General features: G+C 38.6%; 1 protein-coding gene across 5 annotated transcripts in view; it reads right to left on the minus strand.

Annotated features, from left to right (window-relative positions):
• The window catches only part of ADGB (androglobin), a 222810-nt gene that overhangs the window by 64256 nt on the left and 134443 nt on the right, over window positions 1-24111 (minus strand). For all 5 annotated transcript variants that reach the window (XM_039532468.1, XM_039532471.1, XM_039532470.1 and 2 more), the window contains 9 exons: window positions 22355-22457; window positions 20091-20232; window positions 17467-17581; window positions 15813-15980; window positions 14258-14396; window positions 10954-11088; window positions 7497-7590; window positions 6624-6758; window positions 2806-2959 (listed from right to left, as the gene is read on the minus strand). In XM_039532468.1, the coding sequence (XP_039388402.1) occupies window positions 2806-2959; window positions 6624-6758; window positions 7497-7590; window positions 10954-11088; window positions 14258-14396; window positions 15813-15980; window positions 17467-17581; window positions 20091-20232; window positions 22355-22457 (1185 nt within the window). The remainder of the gene's footprint in view (window positions 1-2805; window positions 2960-6623; window positions 6759-7496; window positions 7591-10953; window positions 11089-14257; window positions 14397-15812; window positions 15981-17466; window positions 17582-20090; window positions 20233-22354; window positions 22458-24111) is intronic.

Below are 24111 nucleotides of genomic sequence, written 5' to 3' on the forward strand. Positions count from 1 at the left end.
TCTGTGATGAGTGAGCTCAGGGACCTAGGGGGAAAAAAAAACCTTCATGGGGTGGAGTGGAGAGCCTTGCACCGATATTTGGGAGGCTGAGGCAAAGTCTTCATCATAATCCTTTTTTTCTGAGACACTCAGTAATAGTAGGGCAGCAGAAGGAGCTTGAGGTACCTCCACCGGTCCCGGATATATGTCTGGGGATCTGGATGCTCTCAGGATTGAGGAAATGTGAGGTTCTACCATTAGTAGTAGGTGGGCATCTGGAGACCTAGAGGTTCTTGGTACTGAGCAGAGATCAGAACCAACCAATAATGAATCAGGAGTCTGATACTGTGAGGTCTCGCAGAAACCAGAAATCTTGCAGTACCAAGAGTAGTGTTGGTACTGTGTCCATGGCTTGAGGTAAAGGTAGCCAAAGGAGTGGACAGTACCATGAGTTTCGAACACTTCTGGGGGAAACCTGACAGAGGTTGAGTGGTCTTTTTCAGCATCGTGGTAAAGCTCTTTTTGCCGCTGCAGTCTCCAGTCAGTACCGATGGTCTCTCGCAGCTCAGTACCTTAGAGTCTCTAAGCTTGTCAGAGCTCTCAGTACCTAAAAAACCAGAAACCTCATGGGTACCATGCTGGAGACTGATGGGATCTGGGGGACGTGATGACTTCAACTTCTTTGAGATAGATTCACTACCTGGAGAACTTGGTACCTGGTCCTTGGATGACTTATAAGAGGAATATTGGGTCTTCGTCTTAGATGGCCTCGAGGAGTGCAACTCAGAGATAGAAGAGGCAGACGACTTACTCAGAGACCATGGTAAAAAGGGGTGCTCCTGGCCTGGGTCAGAGGATAGACACACTGAGCTCTCCATCATAAGGAATCAAAGTTTTATCTCCCTGTTCTTTTTGACTTTAGATTTTACTGCCAGTCAGAAGTTTCATTTTTGGGAAATGAGTGATTCCCCAAGGCAATGGATGCAGCAGGTGTGTCCATCACATACCAGGATTGCCTCCTGCCGTGACAGGCAATGGTCGATTCCGGGAGACCTGGGCATACCCTTGGAAAGGGAGAAAAATCACTCCCCCGGGGAGAAACTACCTAAAACATGTTTTATATATTTTACAAAAATATTTTTAAAAATTAAGTAAATTATATATTATATATATATAATTTACTTAATTTTTAAAAATATTTTTGTAAAAAAGAAATGAATATATAACTATTACTAACTACTATATACACACTATCTACAGAAAAGCACAGTTGAGGTAAAAAAGTCAAGCCGGACAGCTAGCTAAGGCTCCATCTCAAGCTGGGGTGGCAGAGAAGGAACTGAGGATTGTTAGCCCAGACAGTACTATATAGCAATGGCATGGAGCTTAAGGCGGAGTAACACGCATGGATGAGTTGAATGGACACTGCTATGAGAACTCTCCAAAGGCACATAGGGTCAGTACTCGAAGAACTGTAAAATACTGATTCCTACAAACATTTGAGTTTATTTTTATTGGATTTTATCCAGAACTTAAAAAGGAACACCTGCCCTGGCTCCGTCCCAAAAATCAATTTACTAATTTAAATAATATATGTAAGCATTACAATATTCTACAATTCATCTTACAATGCGCATTTCTACAAATACTTGATTACAATCAAGTTGTAATTTTTTAAGGAATGAGTTATGAGGTACATGCACATCATTGCTATTTTGATGTTGAAGACTGAGTGAAATCTCAGTGTTTACATTAGTCAAAACCAAAACATTAATAAACAGTGACTCAGATTAAAGGTTAGATTTTCAAACAGTAGTAGGTGTACTGTTCCTGAAAGCTATGCCGGCAAACAAAAATTATTAATATTTGTATTACAGCTGCACCTAGAGGCTCAGAAAAGGATCGAGCCCCACTCTGGTAGGTGCTATACAAACCAATGCAAATACATTCCTTGTCTAAGACATCTCACACAATAGTGGAAGGAACAGACTAAAGGGTGGAATGAGGAAGTAAAAGACAAGTTACCTGTTGAATGAGCTAATTTAAAAGAAAAAATGGTAGTCTGCGCTTGCCATCTTCCTACACATTATCTGCACAATCAACAATTTGCACACACAATTATTCAAATTGTGTGCTCAAATACATCATTTACATCTGCAATTACCTGTTTGGGTATTGTGTAAGTTTTGCAGATACGTGTTAGGTTTCAATTTTTGAAAATTTACCCTTAAAAGCAAATTTTTAAGAGAGTTAAATTTAAAACATTACTGTTTCTGAAGTAATGCAGGCACTTTTGTGGAACCATGTCTAAAACAGTAACTAGCAGTCAGCATTGGGGTCATAGTAACCAAATACTACATGTGAAAATGCACATGCCTTGATATTAGCCCCATCATTTCCAGCATCATAGTAGTTGGCTGCTGTACCCCTGTCTCCCACATATGAAAGACTATTTGTGCTAGATTCATAGGTTTGTTCCTCCTCCTCCATGCTACATACTAGGTCCAGTAGAGCAACAGGATTAGCAATTACCACTATGGTGTCAGGGATAAATGCAGCAATACTTTAGCTAGGGAAATTGGGAGACTGAACCTCTTTTGGAGATAACAGCAACTTCGAGGAAAGGTATTTTCTGCGGTGGAAGAAGCTTGGAATCGAACTGCAGCTGTGGCAGCCTCTTTTCTGGACCAATCAGATAAATTAAAATTATGCGTGCTTTTGAGATATGTGCAAATCCTGTGAAGTCAGAGGAGCTTGGCCTATATCTATATAACCACCATTATTATTTCTATAGTGATGTTGTACTCCCCAGATGTTTGGACTTACCTTATTCTTGGTATAAACATGCGGGGCCACTTTGAGAAAGATGCGTGGCATTTCTTCCAGTGTGTCATTATCTACAACATGGAGCATACAGGTAGGGATGGTTGTGTACATCTTTGGCACTACAAGCATATCTTCTGTCACATGAAATGTTTCTCTACAGTAAAAGAGAGGTAACATCTCTTTTGAAAAATGTTTTCAATTTGAAACTGCTTTTCACCACTAAAGTGGATCCTGTAATATAATAATAATTGTGTGTGTGTGTTTGTGTACATTCCAGCTGCTCAAAATTAGAAATGCTAGATGTTGTTTAGTTTTGTCCTAACCAACACCCCACACAAAGCCATCAACAACACCAACTAGCTGCAGGCGTTGCAATCTTTAAAAATCTGAATATAAACTAATTGTATAGGGTTACAAACATTATTTGTTTAAAAAGCTTTTTAATTGCAATTTCACTTTGGGGGGAAAAATGTAAAAATAATTTAAAAGTTTCTTTAATTGTAAAAAATACAATTCAAATAGTCAGTCATCATAGATACTTGAACTTAAGTGACTGAAAGCACTGGACCCCCAAAATGTGTGAGTAACTAATATAGACACACATGCTTACATGTGTTGTAGCTTACTTAATACAATGTGGTGCAAAATATGCTCATTATTTTATGCTCCTTATGTAATATGGATCTTGTAATATAGGTTGATTGGTGTATACTGGCTCACATGAGACCTGCACACAGTTTGGAAAGAGAAGATAATCCCAAGAGAATGTAGAAAGCCCATAGTGATATCAATATGCAAACACAAAAGTGACACACACAACTGTTCAAAGTACCGAGCTGCTGTCCCACTGCATGAAACTGTTAGAGAGAAACACAGATAGTTGCATTCATTGAATAGTGGAGCCTGTTTTAGGAAAGGAGCTGTTTGGTTTTAGAAAAGGAAAGGGATTACAGATGTTCATCACTAGACAGTTGGTTGAAAAGAAGCTAGAGGGAAATGTCAAGCATGGTTAGACTTTCATCAATTTGGAGAAAGCATTTGACAAAGTACCTAGTATCTAGATGACTACTGGTGCCTCTGCTACATTCCTATGGAGTACCAGAAGCACTTGTCCAGATGGTGACAGGTCTGTATGATGGTTTGTTCTGGGGCCCACTTGCTTCTCATGAGCGCCCTGTATCAAATATGTGCATGTGCCTGCTGTTTATTCAGCTTTGTGCTGCTTGCGGTGCCTCCCACTGGCTACCACCCTCCGGCTGAGTCACACACAGTTCATATGTCAACAAAACCAACCCCTTCTGAGGTACAAGTCCAACAAGGCCTATCACAGTACCCTTGGTTGGTCTCTTTCTGCAGCCCTCCCTGGGCTCTCTAAAATTGCCCCTCAAGGTATGAAGCAGTACCCCAGGGCTTCCTCCCTAGAGACTCTTCACCTATTGCCCCAGCTCTTCAGCTGAGTCACTCAGGGCTTAAGGCACTTCCTCAGTGGCAGACCCAGGACTGCCCACAACTCCAGGTCCCAACTCAGAGACCCTATAAAGTAGCAGCCACCTGCTGCTTCCCTTTAACTATTTACTCTGTTGCTGCTGCTACTGTTCCTTGGGCCACTTCCCCACCTTCACCCTTACCCCAAGGCTGAAGTCTTTCTTGAGTTCCTGCAGCCAGCCAGGAGCATTTTTCTTACTCCCCTGGTCTCTGCCAGCAGTTGATCCTGCTCGGTGGTCCAGCAGCTCCTTTTTATATGAGCTTGCTGGACTCTGATTGACTGCTCCCTACAACCTCTCTCGGATTGGCTGCTTCCCCGCAGTCACTCGAGGCAGCCTGGAGGACTAACCTCTACTGCTCTTTCCTGGGGTGGGATGTGGTAGGGCTGTAAGGCCTCCAGCAGGGGACCTCTGGGCCTGGTACACCCGGTCACATAGCTTCATGATAAAAAGTTAGATGCCTTTCAGTGCAACGGGGGAGGGGAGGGGGTTGAGGTGAAAGTTGGACTCCACCAGGGATCAGTGTTTATTCCATTACTATTCATAATTTTGATGGACTTTATAAGTAGGCAAATACAAATGGAAGGTGATACAAAGGTGATCTATGCAGAGGATAACTGTGCTAATGGTCAACAGGGAGGAAGATCTGGTCCAGGTGATTGATGCCTGGAACATGGAAATAACAAACTATGGCCTCAATACGAGTAAAGCAAAAACTGAAATCATGTGAGATTTGCATGGAACCAAGACAGATGAATATCAGTATTGAGGGCCAGTACCTAAATCAGGTTTATACACTGAAAAACTGTGGGGACTGGTTAGCAGCAAATGGAAAAATCCACAAAGAACAGCAGGCAAGGCTGCTGAGTGAGTGGAAAGTCTGGTGCAAGATAAGTGGAGTGATCTATGACAAACAGATGTCTAGACTACTTCAGGGACAACTGTACAAAACCACGATAAGACCACTCTTCTGTATGGATCAGAGACATTGGCAACCAAAGAGAAGCACTTGAGAAGACTTGACACCATTGAAATGAAATGTCTTGGGGCAGTGAAGAGGTGGCATTACTGGACCAAACGCAGAATGTCATCAGATGTGAGACCAAGGTCTGCGATATCAGACAGAAAATGCAAGAGAGGAGGCTGAGATGAGATGATATGGGCATGTGTAACAGAGGTGCAGAGTCAAGAGCTAAGTCAGTATCCTATCATTCAAATCCCCACCAATATAGGTTAATTGGGACCTAATTACAGGATCAATTAATAAGTGGAGCTATAGCTGAGGGGTTAATTAGAGAAGGATGTAACCCCAAACAGCTGGGAGAAGATAAATTGAGAGGAAGGAAGCCCTGGATGGGGGAGCTAAGACCCTGAAGAAAGGCAGAGCTGGCTGCTGCTAGTACTGCTCCCTTCCCCAAAAGCAAGTGGGGGAGCTGGCTGGGAGTTGTAAAATGTAAATAGCATTAGTGGTGGTGGCCTGCTGGACTAGCTGGTGGTGAAGGAGATCTGGAGTGGGTGGGGTCTGTACTTAAGGTAAGAAAAGACTTAGGGGACCACCCTGTGACAGCATGTACGAAGGATGGAGGAAGAGAATCCTGTTAGGGAGGCATCTGTCACTAAAGTTTGCGTGCAAAGATCAAAAACAGCCAAAAAATGGTGGACTGACTGTGTATGGGAGGACAGAGCGGATATGGAGTGAGCGTTGCCCAGCTAGCAGAGAAAAGGGGAAGACAAAGATGATGTAACATTGATCTCTTTTTTGTAGTTTCTAATTCTAGACAAAGTTTAAAAGGTTGTTTTTAAAACCCAATGTCATAGTTGATTAATTTTTACTCTCTATTGTTTGTACTTTCACAGAAGTTTTAAAATAACATTACTTCTACTATCAAAATAGTCATTTTATATTAAAAAAATCTGAATTCCTTTAATTAATGTGGCCAAAATTCAAATAACTGATTAGTGATTTTGGATACCCAACTTTTGACACCTTGAAAGGTGTGGTTTTCCCAAAATCGCTGAGCACTTGCCATCTGAAAATTAGGCCCCTTTATGGTGCTTCGAGTTGGACATCCAAAAACTGGGATATCCGAGTCAGCATATTTTTTTACTTGTAATTCAAAACCAGTTAAATGAATTGTTTTCAAACTTTCACAGACATTCTCCATTGCCTTCAGACTAACTTTGGCAATATCATGCCCATCCAATTTTCCAAAACAGAGTTTTGGGTGAGGTAAAATAGGGCTTTATATTGAAAGCTGGCTACAACTTTGAATGTGTAGAGGCTACTGCTTCTCCATAATAAATTATTTCCACATAAGAATATTTGAAACTCACCTAAAAACCACAAACCAAAAATTTGGTGGCTGATCAAAATACGTTACGGCATAATCAGCAAAAGTTGTTTTAGCCCATTCATCCTCATAGCAGGGGTATTTTTTGATAGACTTACAGTTGCTTTTAAACATTTCTCTGAAAAACAAAAAACAAAAATAAAAGAGATGAATACTTAAACTTAATAAGGAGAAGACCTAGATCTTGACTTCAACTTCTACATGTAAGGAAGAACACCAGGGTATATGTGACCCATTGGTACAGTGTGTGTTATACGTCTTTCCCTACTGGCTGGTCCATATGAAATGATAACAACCTACTACTGCTAACAGTTAATGATGATATTCCTTTACCTCAAGTGATAAAGTCCTGTGCTATGAAGCTAGAAGTCCTGGGTTCAGTCTCTCCTAATGACCAATAGGGGATGGTTGTCACATCTGTGTTCATATTGTGATTCTGGTATATCTCCTGAGTGGCATGAAGCCAAAGACTAATTGCACGTAGCAACCCAACATTTCATTGCTTTTACAAAACTTCTTTACAATTTCTAATCATCCAGTGTAGTTTCCTTTCCCTCCCATCATGCTGCCATCTTGTAGTTTTTCTTCTGAGGCCCCATTTGAAGATTAAAAGCTTTATTTTACCTTTAAAACACTTCTTTGAACAAGAAGCACTTTAAAGCAAACCCAAAGATCCTACATTTCAAATGTGTCTTTGAAAATCTCAAATGCTTTGTATGTTTAAACAACATTTTCAAAATTTCAAAACAAGTCATGCTTTCATCACATTTATTTTGATAAAACATTGGCTGTATGGTTATACAAAGAATTCCATGGAACAGGCTGCAATTCAAAAAATTCATTTATTACATAATACCTCAGTAGAGTTACACCACACTGTTCAATATTTGAGTCAATCAAAGTCCACAGTTTTTGCAGGGTTTCTTTGACATTAGCATTCTCCTTAGTGCCTGAAAATAACAAAATGTGTTAGAAAAAAAATCACAAAATATCTAACTTTTTCATTGTTCTTTTTAAAAAAATGAAAAAAATTATTGGGGCAAATCAGTCATGTTCTGAATCAAGTTATGTTCTAATTTCAAATTTTACAGAATTCTTGCACTTCTGGAAACTAATTTCTCCTTTAAGTCAGTATCATCTCCTGTATCATCAGCATTCTCCTTGTCACATGCTGATCAGCCCTCCTGCTATAGTGAAGAATGATGTGATCAGTCCCTTTTACTGAAGTATACACAGGACCGGCTCCAGGCACCAGCTTACCAAGCAGGTGCTTGGGGTGGCAACTCCGGAGCGGGGCGGCACTTTAAGGTATTCAGCGGCAATTCGGCGGAGGGTCCCTCACTCCTGCTCGGAGCGAAGGACCTCCCACTGAATTGCCGCAGATCGCGATCGCGGCTTTTTTTTTTTTTTTTGGACTGCTTGGGGCGACAAAACCCCTGGAGCCGGCCCTGAGTATACATCCCCATATATAATGACACATGAAGAGAAGGGAGTACCTCACAAGTGGAGATCAGGGTGGATGTAGTCCACTCCCAATAATAGATGAGGAGGTGTCAATTCCAGGAGAGGCAAAGCTGCTTTTGTAATGAGCTGACTGGCTCATTACAAAAGCAGCTTTGCCTCTCCTGGAATTGACACCTTCTCATCTATTATTGGGAGTGGACTATATCCACCCTGATCAAATTGGCCCTGTCAACACTGGTTCTCCACTTGTGAGGTACTCCCTTCTCTTCATGTGTCATTATATAATGCCTGCATCTGTAACTTTCACTCCATGCATCTGAAGAAGTGAGGTTTTTTTACCCACGAAAGCTTATGCCCAAATAAATCTGTTAGTCTTTAAAGTGCCATCGGACTCCTTGTTGTTTTTGTGGATACAGATTAACACAGCTACCCCCTGATACTTGACAGTGGAGAGGAGTAACAACTGAGAAAGAAGAGGTAGAGACAAACAAAAGAAAAGAGTTAGGAAAAACCCACTTGGCAACTGACGCATGGAAAGCTAAATCTCCAGAAGAACAGAATGATGAATATAGACTGAAGCATTGTTAATTTATATGATGCTTGCCAAAAATAAATAAGGTAGGCACTACATTATTTGGGGCAAAGAGCCTAAATAAGACAAGACTAGGGATAATAGTTCAGGAGTGGGAGAGTCAATCATTCAAACGGAAGAGTCAACCTGAAAGGGATGGTGTATTACTGAAGGAGGTGGTACCCAGGAAGCATGTCTCTCTCACAGGGCGGTTTTCTGTGCCAAGGCACTCACGAGCTGTCAGAAAATTGTAATCATATGACAACTGTTGTCTTGGCACCCTGTGCGCCCTTTTTCCTGCGCTGGCTGAAAAGATCACCATGGTTCTTTAGTCCGATGAAGTGTATAGATAGGAGAACAGATAGAATGTGATGGCACAAAGCCCTCTCTGAAACCACCCAATACCATACAAAAACGTCTTATGCAAATGGGCCACTACAGGAAAGGAAATGCCAGACACATCTGAAAGTTCAGTGCTCACCTGCTTCAGAAGAAAGTTAGGACTTGACGGAATCATCAACTATATAATATTTGCAAGAAAAAATTGCACTGTGTCCTGTGAGACTTGCACAGTTTTATTTAATTTGCAGGACTGTTTCATATGAAATACATATTGGAACAATATTCATGGTATATGCCTCTATCACATGAAATATATTAGGAAAAGATTAAGAAGATTCAATACAACTGAAGCATTAAATATATTTTTGTACACGCTCTTGGCCTTTTGCCCTTTTGAAAACTAATCTCTGTACCTCTATTTCCTCATTTGTAAAATGGGGTTAATAACAACTACCTTCCTTACAGGGTTATTGTGAGGGTAACTCATTAACATCAGATGTAGATATGCACATTTATTTATCATCATCATCGTTAGGATTGGAAAGATACATTACGCTGATACATTCTTGGACTTTCTGCTGACCTTCCCTGCTAAGTCTCTGATGTAGATCTATCTGTGATTAAGCAGTTTTTAGGGTATGAATGATGAAATACCTTGTTTTGTCATACACTTATTTGTAATTTTTATCATCATCAATTTTTATATTATAGTTGCATACATATTTTTCAATGATGTACAATGATTTTCTCAAGGGCTCTCTCCCCACCTCCCAATCTGCTCATATTATTCTTATCAAAGTCTGTTTCCCAGCCAGAATAAAATGCATGAAATATTTTGCCAGTGACATTTAGATTAGCTACTGACCTAAACTCAGACTGTTAATCTTCTTCACTATCTACATTTTAAAAAAAACACACAAAACAAAATGTGGATATACAATATGTAATTGGCAAACCTAAAAAGAGAACTCTTCATACTTTCTTAATCTCTTTATGATTCACCCATGCCAGCTGTTCATACATATTCTCTTGAAAATGCTACTGTATGTTTGATCACAAGTGGGCATCAAAATATTCAAATATTTTAGTAAAACATACATAAGCCTTTATGTAAGAATGACAATAAACTGTAAACTATGTTGAGCTCTTGTTTTATTGTAGAGATCTGTGGGAATACTTCTCAGAAATGCATTAAAGGAATAGTATTTTTAAGTGAACAGTTTCATTTTGTGGCTTAATATAATTTTATTCTGAGGAAACTGATTTTATATATTATATATAACTAAATTATATTCCACTTTCCACAACGAAACCCATCACAATATTTTGAGCTAACCAAAACTACATTTACACAGGCCCTTATCCGAAGCCCACTGAAATCAATGGCAGTCTTTCCATTGACTTAATGAGCTTTAAGTCAGGTCCATGGTGAATTTCTAGCATCACTGATGTGACTAAGGGTATGTCTACACTGCAGTCAGTGGTGTAGCTACAGCTCAGGTAGGCACACCTGCACTAGCTATAATCTAGCTAAAGCAGCAGTGAAGATGTAGCAGCCTGGATCCTGACATGGGTTAGCAATGCAAGCATGTACCAGAGTTCTGGGCAGACTTGTATAGTCTATGCTGTGGGCCGTGCCACTGCATCTTCATTGCTATTTTTAGCTGCTCTAGCTAGATTAAAGGTAGTTCAGCTATGCTTACATGAGCTGCAACTGCATTTCCAATTGCAGTGTAGACATATCCTGAGTGTCACACCGGGCTGTGTGTCAAGCAGTATGTTCAATTTAATCAGCTATATTCATTTCATCTATAATATTTCACTGCACTCCTAGTAAAAAATGTTATCAAATTTTCAGATAACTAGTAAGAGGGTAGCACAGATAAAATAATATGGTGAAACACTAAACACTTAAAATAAGATTTAAAAGGCCTACCTGGTTTTCTGCCATTTATCAATTGCCTAACATAGGTCCCTCTCCAATTGCTTTGCAGCTTAAGCACTGCAGCTTCTTCTTCAGAAGTTGGAGTTCTGTTCTGCCAAGCAACAGGAATATTGAGCTCTATCACCTCTGAAAGAAAAAGAACAATGAACAGTACTATAAACAGGGTGTGACGTGAAGGCTACAAGCACTACAACTGCTTGACTGAGAGTTAAATACCTATGTGAGCTATATTCCAGAAATGCCTTGATTTGCTCATAAAGCTTCCATGTATGCTATCCCATCATCCTGTTATAAATTTTACTATATAAGAACCAATGTAAGTTAAAGCACTGTTATCAAGATATACCACATGGGGACATATATTTATTGTGTAATGTTGTCATGCAACTACTATGCTAATATCATGGGTCAAACTTGTCCAGCTCATAGTGATTTGGTACGCTGGTATTTCTCCTTAGTGGGAGTCATCTTGTGTCACAGAATTTAATTTAAGTCTCTTGTTCTAGCTGGAAAATAACCTACAAAATATTAGCCAAATAGAAACTGATGGAGTGATGTCAGATTTCACAGACACCCTGGAACAAGAGGCACAATTTTTCACCTCCATAATAACAAAAAGCATTTCCCCACAAAGAATTATGTTATTGATCTGAGTCTTGTGTTTCACTCTCATATTAATTCTCTCTGTCTGTGTGTGTGTTTCCATGTGTCTCAAGAAGTGAGCTTTTTGCTCACGAAAGCTCATGCTACAATTGTTATTGATCTGAGTCTTGTGTTTCACTCTCATATTTGGGAAGCCAGACACACTTGCCTGCATATCAGGTAAAATCTCAGGCATAACTGGAGAGAATGAAAAAGTCCCCTGCCAAATACCATTTGGCTTAGGGAACAATGCCCTGGGTTTAGAGTCAGGAGACCATGGGTTTTGGTCTCCCCTCTTCTACTGAATACTGTTAATATATCACAGCCCTTATTACTGCCCAAGGTTTCATATACCTACCCCAGGAAGCAGACCACTCTAACAAATAAAGTACAAGGCCACTTCAGACAGGTCTCTAAATGACAGAAACTTGTCTTATCCACTCAGGTACACTGCCTTTCAAAATGAATATGTGCCTCTCTATCCTGTCTGCAACTACTACGTTAGCCCCTAGACCACAATCACCTCACACAATCAACGGTTGAATCCTGATACTGCTGTGAAATGTTGGGTCTCATAAATAGTTGTGTAACCCACAGGCAAACTACTGTGTTGTTCCTGCTGCCCCCGCCAGAGGCTCATCAAAAGAGAGGATAACAGTATACTTCTACTACTGGCAGGTTTTATCTCAAGATCTGTGCAACAGACCTAAAAGTCCTGGCTCAAACCCTGCTTACCACCCAAATGGAGGGCAGGGGGAAGAGTATATGATTAAGTAATTAAAGACTATATCATTATTCACATGCAAAAGAGGACAGAGTTAAGGTTGCAAAGATTATATTTTTTCTGGTATTTCCTAAAGTTTGAATATTTGACTTTGCAATCTTCCTTTTATATATAATTCTTGGTAGGCTGAACTGACAGGTTGTAGGAGGAGCAGGAACATGTTCTCTATCCCTGAATCTGTAGCAATTTTACAGGCTACTGCCAATAAACCTAAATTTTATTGCTACACCATCTAAGCTGTTCCTCTTCTTCTCTTTGTTGTTTTATCATTTTCAACTCAATACCCTCCCCTTTACTGTACCCATTTGGTGCCATGGACAGAGGAGCCTGAACAGTAGCATTGGGACAGCTGAGGTAACACAGCCAGTCAATGCCAATGAATTGAGTGTAAGGCCTCAGTTACCTCACTCAACAAATCTATAGTGTCGCCTCTTAAATTAGTATGAGTAGCCTGAAGTAACTTCAATTATGGAAATGATTTTATATTGCAAAACACTGTGTCTAGAATTAAATTGGAACATTGTGTTAATGCTGATTATCTTATTTGTACTTTATTGTACAAGTATCTTATTTGTACTCCTATAGGACTTGGATTTGTTAATGCTAGCTGTCCCTTTAAGAACAGGACAAGGTTCTTGATTATACAGTGGGTTTGCAGGAGAGCGACGTGTGGGTAGTTTTTGCCTGTGTGTTGAGAATATGGAAGTCTCTGCCTGTGTAAGCTCTAAAAACGTTAGAACTTTATTTAACAAACTTATCTGTCAAGTAAGAAGGCCGCATTCTAAATGGTGTAACGGAGTAGGGAGCTGAATGCTTTAGGTCACTGCTAATTGGCTACAAAGCCTTTCACCTGCAGATAACCAGTTTGAAGCCAGCCATCTTCAACAGGAATTAAAAGTTGTTCCCATCTAAAGAATGCTTGTGGCTTCTATATGAGAACAGTTTGATGGGTCTTAGTTCCAGCTCACATGTCACAAACTCACTCTTACGCTAAAGACTTGTCTTACACGATGTGGCAATGGAAGGGGTGTGATTTTTAATGTGCACTAATGTGTTGTTTATTAATTGTACATGTAGACCCTGCTGGTGTACTTTAACGTGATGCTGTTTGAAACTTTCAAGCATGCTAGGGAACCTTTGGTTCTTTTAAAAGAAACGTTTTGATGTTTTATTCAAGATGACTTTTTGTTTCAGAATTTCCTTTAATTTTATTTTAGAAACTTCAAACTATGTATTTTGTTTAGCCCAAAATGATTTTCATATTTATTTATTTTCATATTTATTGGAATTGCCAGTGAACCAAAACCCCATCATTTGCCCAGCTCAGTCTAGGAAGTGGATAAGATTATTGTATCTCATGTCTTGACTTCTAGACAAGAGGAAATATCTAAAGAGGTTTTCTACATATTTGTACACACAAATTTCTATACAGATTCTAGCCAGAGCATAGTGAACTTTGACTTTGAACCAACAAGATTTTGCCTACAAGAAAGAAATTTATGTTTTGGGTTGTACCTAAAAGATTCTCAAGAGTTTTTCAGTTTATCATCACTATTTCTGGCTTAATATGTGACCATATACATATAAACTATATGCATAAAAGTCACACCAAAAACCTAACTTAGGTAACTTAGGTTGCAAAGTAAACCACTTGAAAGTTAGGAAATGCCAGAATTACAGTAACCTATGCAAACCTTATTTTACCCGCTTCGTGCATCCCGCCTGCAGACTGAGTGAAATATGGGGTTCTGAGGGTTTCTATGATGGCAAATATTAGGCAATCTAAATATAGGGTATGTGACCAGCTCCCCCTGAATAGAAATGGACAGACAAATCTGGATAAAATGATTAATAATATCAGCACAGTACCTGAAGATACATTGTCTTCCACGGGAGCATCGTTGGCTTTCAAATCCAAAGTGAAGGATCTAAAAGCGAATTCAAAATTGGAAGGAACCTTATTACCTAACACTTGTTGGATCAAATGCCTAAAAGCATTATTGAAAACCTAAAATGAAAAAAAAGAGGAAAAAAATCAGACAACCATTTATTTTGTCAAGAAAGCTGATTTATATATTTCTTTGATCATTAATATTCTGTACAGAATATTCCACAAATATTTGTTTGTTTGTTTTTTCCACTTCAAAACTTATGCCTTTGAGCTCCCATTTTGCACAAATACATATGACAAACACTTCTCTCTAGAGACCTAGATAGTTTCAGGAGCAAGAAATGGGAAAATACTCTTTCATCTTACTCTGTAGTACCATATTCATTTTAAATGTAAAACATCTGCCGATGAGATGACTAACATATTTCTTCCTATAGGACTTGGATTCTTTATCATAAAATGGCACAAGGGTTATTAAAACGTTTGGCTACCTGTTTATATCAGAGATGAACCTGAACTGAAACACTGATTCTGACTTCCTCCCCTAAACATTGGAGAAGTTTGAATCTGGCACCAATTTCACATGCAACTACTGTGAATTGGACTGGCTTCTTTCTGTTTTGTATCAGTGATTGTAAAAAACTGAATACCTACTTCTAATAAGTAATCTAACTGATTAAATATGCATCATCATTTCTATCAGCTGTTCTGTACCTGGATACAAGTCACACATGCTGAAATCAATGTACAAAGTGTTGTGTTGAATAAAAAATAAATCAGGATAGAGTTACTCTAGTACTGTAAACATTTCAGGGAAAATATTTGTTAGGCTGGGTGGCTAAATACCAATTATAGTCAACAGTAATACTGCTGATTTCAGTTGTAATCACTTTGTTATCTCTGTGGCTGCTATTACATTAGGACACTCTATGTTAAAAGCATGATTATTTAATGTTTTGAAGAAAGACCTAGCATAATTAACTACATGCATACAACATTTAAGGGACAGTATAAATAATAAAAAAAAGGGAAATGTTGTGACTATGAAAAGAATCTGACTATTGTCTTCAATAACAAAAAGCCAAATCAATTTTTTCCTGAGACATCAATCTTAGACACAGTAGGGAATTATTCTGTGTATTGCTTTCTGAACTTCGGTTAGTCTCTTTGCTTTCATATCCTGAATTAGATCTCGAAAAGCTGATGAATTTTGATGTTTGAAACATGCAGTGCCAAAGTGCCAAAACAGTGTCTCTGATTTTAGCATGTACAGTTCTGCATATATTATCATTTGGATATATAAAGGAAAGGCAATTTCTATTTGTATTTGTAAACTCTATCATTTGCACATGCAAGTTATAATGGATTTCAAACCATGTGTGCAAAATCAGAGGCAGAGTTGGAGACCCCTTTGAAAATTTGGCTAATAATAATAATAATAATAGCAGCTTATTTGAAGAAGAGAATGAATGTTCACATACACACTCTTTTATATTGTGAACTCTTTTAGAAAAAGATTATTAGAACTGTTACCTTGAAGTGTTCTCTAGCTATTCCTGTACCATGGAGGCTGTGAGGGAAGTGAGTTAGTTCCAGCTCCTTCAGGGCCTTGGAAAGTTCAGGCTCACTGCTGAAATTATTAATCACATTTCCAATAGCTTTCAGGATAACAGTAGCCTGTTCTATAAACCGGAAGCTCTCCTGAGGAGAGAGAACATTCTAGCTTGTGGAAGGAAAATGCTCTCAGTTTATCAGATAATGAAGAATATAAAAATATTATGCATTGATTATTCTTCTTTTGTACCAAGCACTGTAAAATGTTCAGTCAAAATTAAGATGCATATTTATATTGTGGTAAGAATAAGTGAAGGCTTCTCCTAACTAAAATATACATTGTGACATAATATTGGTTAATCCCATCCATATATTCTTAGAAGAGTATTTGTATTTGGTTGAACACCATGCCAAAGTGAATGCTGCACATAGCAGTGTTAACCTTCACCTGAATTTCTATGTGAGACTGTAGAGACTCAGCTGGGAGTGGCACTCTAGAGACTAGCTGCTCCTCTTGCAAAAATCTGTGGAAAGATGACCACAGGAAGCAACTGCAGAGGCAGTTTTACATCGTTTTTATGGCAAAGGAAGTTCCAACCACAGATTCTCCCTTTTGTAAAAAGAAGGGAGACAAGCTGAAAATGTTTTTCTTTTTTTCTTAACATATACAGTTCTCAGGTTTAGTCTACCTTCCTAAATATCCATCCTAGCTTACATAAGCTACTTTAATATCCTGTTATTATGCAGAGGTGCAAATGGCTGCAAAATTTTCCCTTTTAAAAAATTTGTTGCACAAATCTGCTTGAGAATCTACACTTTCATTTAAAAAAAACCCCAAAGTCTCTGGCCCAATCATTTGTAAAGGAAACCTTGAAAACATGGACTGAGTTTAACTAATAAAGAGACACCTGTCTGGATCTACAGACAACCTAACCAACAGCTCTGAGAAAGCATTAACTGCTCCCCCAGGGCCTCTGATCACAGCTATCACAAAGCCCTTTGAATCAATAGTTCAGTTTAAGAACAAAAGCTATCCTGGGGCCTACTGGTCATTTTGCAGCCATATGGGGGGAAATGTATTCATCTGATCGACAGTTTGCATCACTAAGTAGGCATTTTTGAACCTATCTTAATAATCTTTACATGCATTTTATGACTATCAGAGCCGCACACTGCAAAAGAGAAGACAATACACTACCTCCAATTTAAATATTTCCACTACATTCTTTAATATCCAATTATATATTGGCACATGAATGAATTTTCAGCTATTTTATGTGAAACACATCATTCAATGCCTGCTTATACGTTTACATCACATAGCTATAATAATGCCCATCTTCATATGTGTCTTTCTCCCTCACATTTCCAATATCTCAGAACTGTTTCCCTTGCTTCCATATATATTTGGAATTTACATTACATTATTCAGTCAAATCTACTATAAATAGAGATGCGACATTATTTACATTAAGATTTAAATTTCTTTTTGTGACAATATTTCTGAACAACTCACAGAATTTTCTTGCATATCCTCCAAACTCAAAATTCAAGAGAAAAATTAGATCAATCTGCAGTAAACAGTGGTCAATGACTTGCATAATATTGCATGCGTTGTTATGGTAACATGTACCTTGTCAAGATTTGGCATAACAGTATCCTCTTCACCAAACACACATGGCACCATGCTACACAGATGGATATGGTGCCCTATGGGGGAACTTGCAGTGAAGATTAACACACGTCGCCTACATAAAAAATAAAATATAACAAAAAAGAAAAGCACTCTCTTTTAGAACAGTGGTTCTTCAACCTTTTCATTCAGTGGACCAATTTCACAATAGTGAAATTCTTTCCTGGCCCACCTCTCCTTTTAACCCTCCATTGCTAATTGCTTGGTTCTCAAATAAGTACACCTCTACCTCGATATAATGCTATCCTTGGGAGCCAAAAAATCTTACCGCGTTACAGGTGAAACCGTGTTATATTGAACTTGCTTTGATCCACCGGAGTGCGCAGCCCCGCCCCCCTCCCCCCTCCCGGGGCACTGCTTTACCACGTTATATCCAAATTCATGTTATATCGGTTGGCGTTATACCAAGGTAGTGGTGTAATTGAGCAGAGCATGAGGAAAGGCTCCTCGAACTACTGGTGAGGTTATAATTACAGGTTGTAATTTGAGAAGCCACTGTTTTAGATTCATTTTCTGCTTTACTTTGATTACATGTAGTTTTTATAACACAGAATAACATATTGCTGTAGTATTTCATAAGGATAGAGTAAACTCTTTGGGTCGGGGACCATGCCTTCTTTTGGGTTTGTATGGTGTTTTCCGGACACTGATTGAAACAAATAATAAATAATGATAAGAAGAATTTTAAAGCAAAGACCACAGCTGGCTACATTTAAGTTTATAAATCCGATCAGGAAAATCCAAAGTAAGAGTCAAATGTCTTAGTTATTCGTTACCTTAATCAAAATTACTACAAGGACATAGGCAAGAATAAGAAAATTTAAATATAAAACCAGATTAGAATAAAACCACTTTTATGCAATAATTCTGGGCCCAATCCATTCAAGAGTAGCCTCATCAGCTGGTGATTAACAGAAGTTCAGTGTGCCCCCTTGGGAACTACAGCTAATTCCAGTTTTGAAAGGAAGAAGAATTCTTTCTTGTATTCACACAAGACAGGATCAGGCACTCAGCACCATATTCTTCCTTTCTCTTGTGAACGGTGGTATGAGAACTTCTTTGGTTAATAGCAACAAGAATAAGGGAAGAGGCACATGGTCCAAAGATTTTAAAATTTGCTTTTTTTTAATTGCAACTGGTTAGGAAGGAAGACTACACCACTTCCTGGCACGTGGACAGTGGGAGGAAAGCTTCCACTTGGATTCCCACGTAATTTTTCTTTTTGAATGAAATGGAAACTGCTCCACAGGGTGAGTCCTAAGACCACTTCTATTCCCATGCCTGAGACTGACCTGTTGTAAATTCTACACAATTAATTATTCCTTGTGGCATGATTGCAAATTGTGGAGGATGGGGAATCAGAGATGTAGTGGCATGGGTGGGGAGCTTATCTGTAATAGATTCCTGCTTCTTGGGTAGCTCTGAAACTTGCAATTGCAGAAATATAAAGATTTGTTCTTTGATTGTTTTACTGCCATTTGTCACAAATGAAATCCATTTTAATATTTTAAATCAGTTTGGAGAAAAAAGGGAGCACTGTTCAACTTGGTTGACTTAATACCAGATATATAACAGGTCTTTGCGTTTACTTTTCTGTTGCTTTGAAATCTTCTTTGATTTCCATTTATAATTTGTTGGCATGGACATACAGGACATGACAGATATATACTGTTCTGTTCAAATTTTATGGGTACTTTTTGTAATATTGTAAGTTTTTGATATAGTTAGTCTTCTTTTAAATAAAATCTACACAAGAAAAAAGAAGCTAAAAGTTCACAGCAGCAGTCCTTCTTTGTTCATTTTCATATAATCTTTTTTAAACTAAACTGGCAAGTTTTTATTTTTTGAGAACCAAAAGCTTTGAATTATCCAGCAATTCAGTCCTTGTGGCAATACATCATGTATTGTTTCTTTCATTTCAAACATGTTAAGAGACTAGCAGATATCTAAGGATGAAGGGGGTGGTATGGGGTTGTCTTTTCTTTATTTTTACAGCCAAGGAACTGCTTTAAACCAGATATCTAGGGCTATATGCCAAGATAAATGATCCCACAAAGCATCAATGTCATGGTTTCCTAGTCATTTTAAATTGGAATTGTTTGGGAACTTATGTCCTTTCATGTTTCATAAATTCCATTTCAAGAAGAGTTAAAATACTGGCTACAGTATCATACTTCAGTAAAAGTTTTAATTAAAATGAGTGTTGGAGAGAGCTGCTAATACCTCAGCCAAATTTCTGAAGCCTTCTATTTAGAAACAACATGCCTCCACAGAATGTATTTCAGTTGTTCTTTTCTAGAAAAACTAGTGGGACTACTCATATGAATAACTGCTCAGCAAACGGAGAGTAAAGGATTCACAGAGTGAGACACAATTTAAAAAACTTTAGTAATGATTCTTAAATCCAAACAAACATTGCAATCTTACCAAAACTTGGAAAAATCCAATAAATTTTAATGCAAACTTAACATTCAAATATTTGCAAATAATTAATAATTCCAGATTCAGTTATGTAAATTCTATCCTTAAGGCAACAGCAGGTCTTTAAGTGCTAGAGTACACACCCCGGGGGAAGGCTTAGCATAGCAGCTTTGGTTGCATACGTATGTATCTTTAACACAAGTTGCCCAGTAGCCACACTTTTCCAAGAGAAACTTTCAACCGTAAGCATGCCCTGTGGTATACCAGAACCTTCTTTTTGTGTCGCTGTAAGAAAAACAATTAGAAAAATAAAGTTAGCAGAGCAACTGATAAAATTTAATCATGAAGCAGAATTCAGGATCACATTTTGGTTATCAAAGCCCATAAAAAAAATAAAGGGACTATTTGTAAGTTGATATATGCCAGTGGTGCCTCCACCAGTAAGTGCCCTAGTCAGCCACAGAAGTTGCCTACCCTTAATGGTAGCTCTGGGAGAAATACAGCCATTTTCAAGTTAACTGGGTTCAAAAAAGAACTGAAGTTCTTGGAGGACAGGTCCATCAGTGGCTATTAGCCTGGACGGGCAGGGATGCAAAACCATGTTCTGAAGTGTCCCTACCCTCTATTTGCCAGAAGCTGGGAATGGATGACATAGGATGGATCACTTAATGATTACCTGCTCTGTTCATTCCCTCAGAGGCATTGGCCACTGTCAGAAGACAGGATACTGGGCTAGATGGACCATTGGTCTGACCCAGTATGGCCGTTCTTATGTTCTTAACCAGTGTACAAAGATAGCACAGAACAGGGGTTATGTATACACTCTACTCTGAGGGCCTTATTCAGAAGAGATATAAATTAGATCCCTTTGCACTCACTTTGGGTACATTTACTCTAAGAGTGTAAATTCCTGCTCAAGGAGCTACATGTGTGCTAACTCTGAGTCAGAATGCTAAAAACAGATTGTAGCCACGGTGTCGTGAGCAGGAGCAGGTTCTAGCTTCCCCAGGTACGTACCTAGCATCTCAAATGGGCTCATACTTGGGGTAGCTAGCCCCTCCTGTCACCGTTGCTACACATTATTTTTAGTGACCTAGCTTGCTCAGAGTTAGAGCAGGTTCATCTCCTTGAGCTGGAATTTACACCACCAGCTCAAAGTGTAGACATAACCTTAGACTCTCACAGAACTACTTGGACCTGCTTTACCCTGTGTAAGAGGGTTTAACACATAGGTGTAATTACACCTTATTTTGGCTCTTTGGCATGTAACTTACATGCACTCAAGCTATGTCTAGACTAAGGTTTATAGGCCTATTTAACTCAAGTTGACTGCCAATTAACAACTAAATTCTTTAAAAATATTAATCTAGATCAGAAGTTGGCAACCTCTGGCACGCGGCTCACCAGGGTAAGCACCCTGGCAGGCTGGGACAGTTTGTTTACCTGCCGTGTCGTCAGGTTCGGCCGATCGCAGCTCCCACTGGCTGCGGTTCACCGTCCCAGGCCAATGGGGGTGGCGGGGAGCGCCGCGGGATGTGCTGGCGGCGACTTCCCACCGCCACCATTGGCCTGGGATGGTGAACTGTGGACAGTGGGAGCCGCGATCGGCTGAACCTGCTGACGTGGCAGATAAACAAACTGGTCCAGCCTGCCAGGGTGCTTACCCTGGCGAGCCGCGTGCCAGAGGTTGCCGACCCCTGATCTAGATATTTCACAGACATTTGTGATTTATCCTAGGCAGAGCCCTAGGGTATCAAGATGAGTCTGCTGTAAACAGATTCAAAAGTGTCCAAACAGGGATTTGCATCAATTTTAGTTAAATCAGTGCAATTATTGCATGTAGACCAGCCCAAAGATAGAACAGTTTGCAAGAAGAGAAAGCCAGGCAGAAATGACACAGGAAATGAAAGGAAATCCATACTAGAAAGATATGGACAAAAAGGGAATAGCAAATGATTAAACACCATAAACAACTCCTTAAGAGGCATTGTTCATAAAAAGGATGTGAAAAAAGTGTTTTCAATGAGTGTGCAGCAATACAAAAGCACCACTGTGGCACAGCCAAGTGTTTTGCCAGATCATTTCCTGGAGTCAACTTGCTCTGTTTAAAGCCTGCCAAATTACCGCACAGGTGAACACATCTTGCTAAGCAGATGTGTTGTGACTCATAATTCATCACGATACTATGGACATAACATGTGTCAATATTGCAGGAGAGAGAACTCTAAAATATCCAAAGGGAATATTGCAGTTCTCACTAAATCACCTAGGCACTGAGTGTCACCTACTTCATATAAGACCAAAAAAAGAAAAAGCATGTTTCAAAAGAAGACAGTTAAGATAAAAGAGTCTTTAGCAGTTGAGACCAATCAATATTAACACACTTCTTTCTTTGTATTGATCTTACCTCCAGAATCTCCCCAGCGTACTAATGCAGAAAAACTAACCAGGATTTCAATAGGCTTCAAACTGTCCACAAATAAATAATAGAAGACTCGATCATCTGTAAACTGCAGGTGGAAAAGGGCATTCATGTTTAATTTCTGTTGAATTAATCTTTTACAATTTTTATTTAAAGTTCAAACTTTGTTACTCAATGTACATATGTAAAACAAGCAGTTAATTGTTATAAGTGCTTCTGACAGAGCTTCAAATTTCATTTGCCTATTAATATTAATCTTTCATTCCACAGATTAGAGAAAAAATAGTTTCTTTAATAGAAAATGTACCTACATCTCATGCACATCTTCCTCGTGTACCATCAATTTAATTAAACCCTGCTTATCTATTAGTATTTAATAAGGGACCAAAAGTTATAATAAGGGACCAACTTAGTTACCTTTTAAAATATCATTACGATATGAAGCATCCTGGATATTGTTCTACAATTTGCCAACTCTAATGAATTCCAACAAACTTGTAAGATATACAGTATTATGAATATTCTTGATTTGTAGCTTGTAGCATACAATTTATTCTGCATTATGATTTCTACTTTGCAAAAATCATAAAATATTGCACCACTTTATTTACAACTTTTATGCATAAACATCAGAAACAGTAATGTGTACTGCACCATTCCTATAAAATACTCCAATTTAAACTTCATTTCATTGTCTCTTTTATTTTTCTTAAATTGGAGTGTTTCTCACAGCTATATCTGCAAATATTAGCAATTTGATACTGAGATATTAGCAATATTGGCATGTCTTCAGATCAAGGCTAGATGCACTTCAGGAAGATATGTTTTACCCCAAACACAATGTATTGGGGTCAATACAGGGACAACTGGGTGAAATTTAATGGCCTATGATATATAGGACAGCAGACTAGATGATGTAATGGTCCCTTCTGACCTTAACAATCTATAAATCTATGAAATTACAGAACAAAAGTGTTATCCCATATGGTTGATATTTAATTTGCCAGATGGCATGAATATTTGATTTACCTGTGTCTAATAAAATATTATAGTACCAGAGTAAAGTGTTCTAAAGAATATACTTTGCCATCCTAGCACACAGCTAGGATTGTGTTGACTACATTTTAGAAAATAGAGCATGTTTTCAGTTGCATGAAGTTGCATATCCAAAGCAGATCATAGATCAGTTTTCCTGACCTATGATCTGGTTACACTTTATAACAGTGAGACTAGTGACACTGAAGATATGCTGCAGTTATGGAATATAACCCATATAGATAATTTCTGGGTACAGGATATTGTACTAGGTCTATTCATGACAAAGTTTAACTGCACAGCAATTACAGAGTATTAATGTACTAAATTTGAAACTAAAGGAGCAACACATTTAGACATGTTTAATCTTCCAGTTACATTAATTTATTAGTTAACTGTAGGTATCTAAAACATTGCTACAGTGTTTTTACATTGTAATTGTAATTACATATGTAAAATGTAATTCCAGTCACTGGGATAGATTCTCAAGTGCACCTGAGCAGCACTTAGCACACCTAAAGAGTCAAGGGATGGGAGACTATATTTCTGCCCTCCCAGTCTTGGGGCTCTCAGAGATTGAATCAGTCTGGGATGCTCTTGAGAGGCATCTCAGCTGCTGCCTCAAGGCAAATTTAAGTCACCTTTGCCTTGCAACTTAAGTGGAATTGAGGATCTGACACACTGTATTCTATAGTGTAAACTGAAAT

Source organism: Mauremys reevesii, linkage group 3 (assembly GCF_016161935.1).
Source record: "Mauremys reevesii isolate NIE-2019 linkage group 3, ASM1616193v1, whole genome shotgun sequence".
NCBI classification, from domain to species: Eukaryota; Metazoa; Chordata; order Testudines; family Geoemydidae; genus Mauremys; species Mauremys reevesii.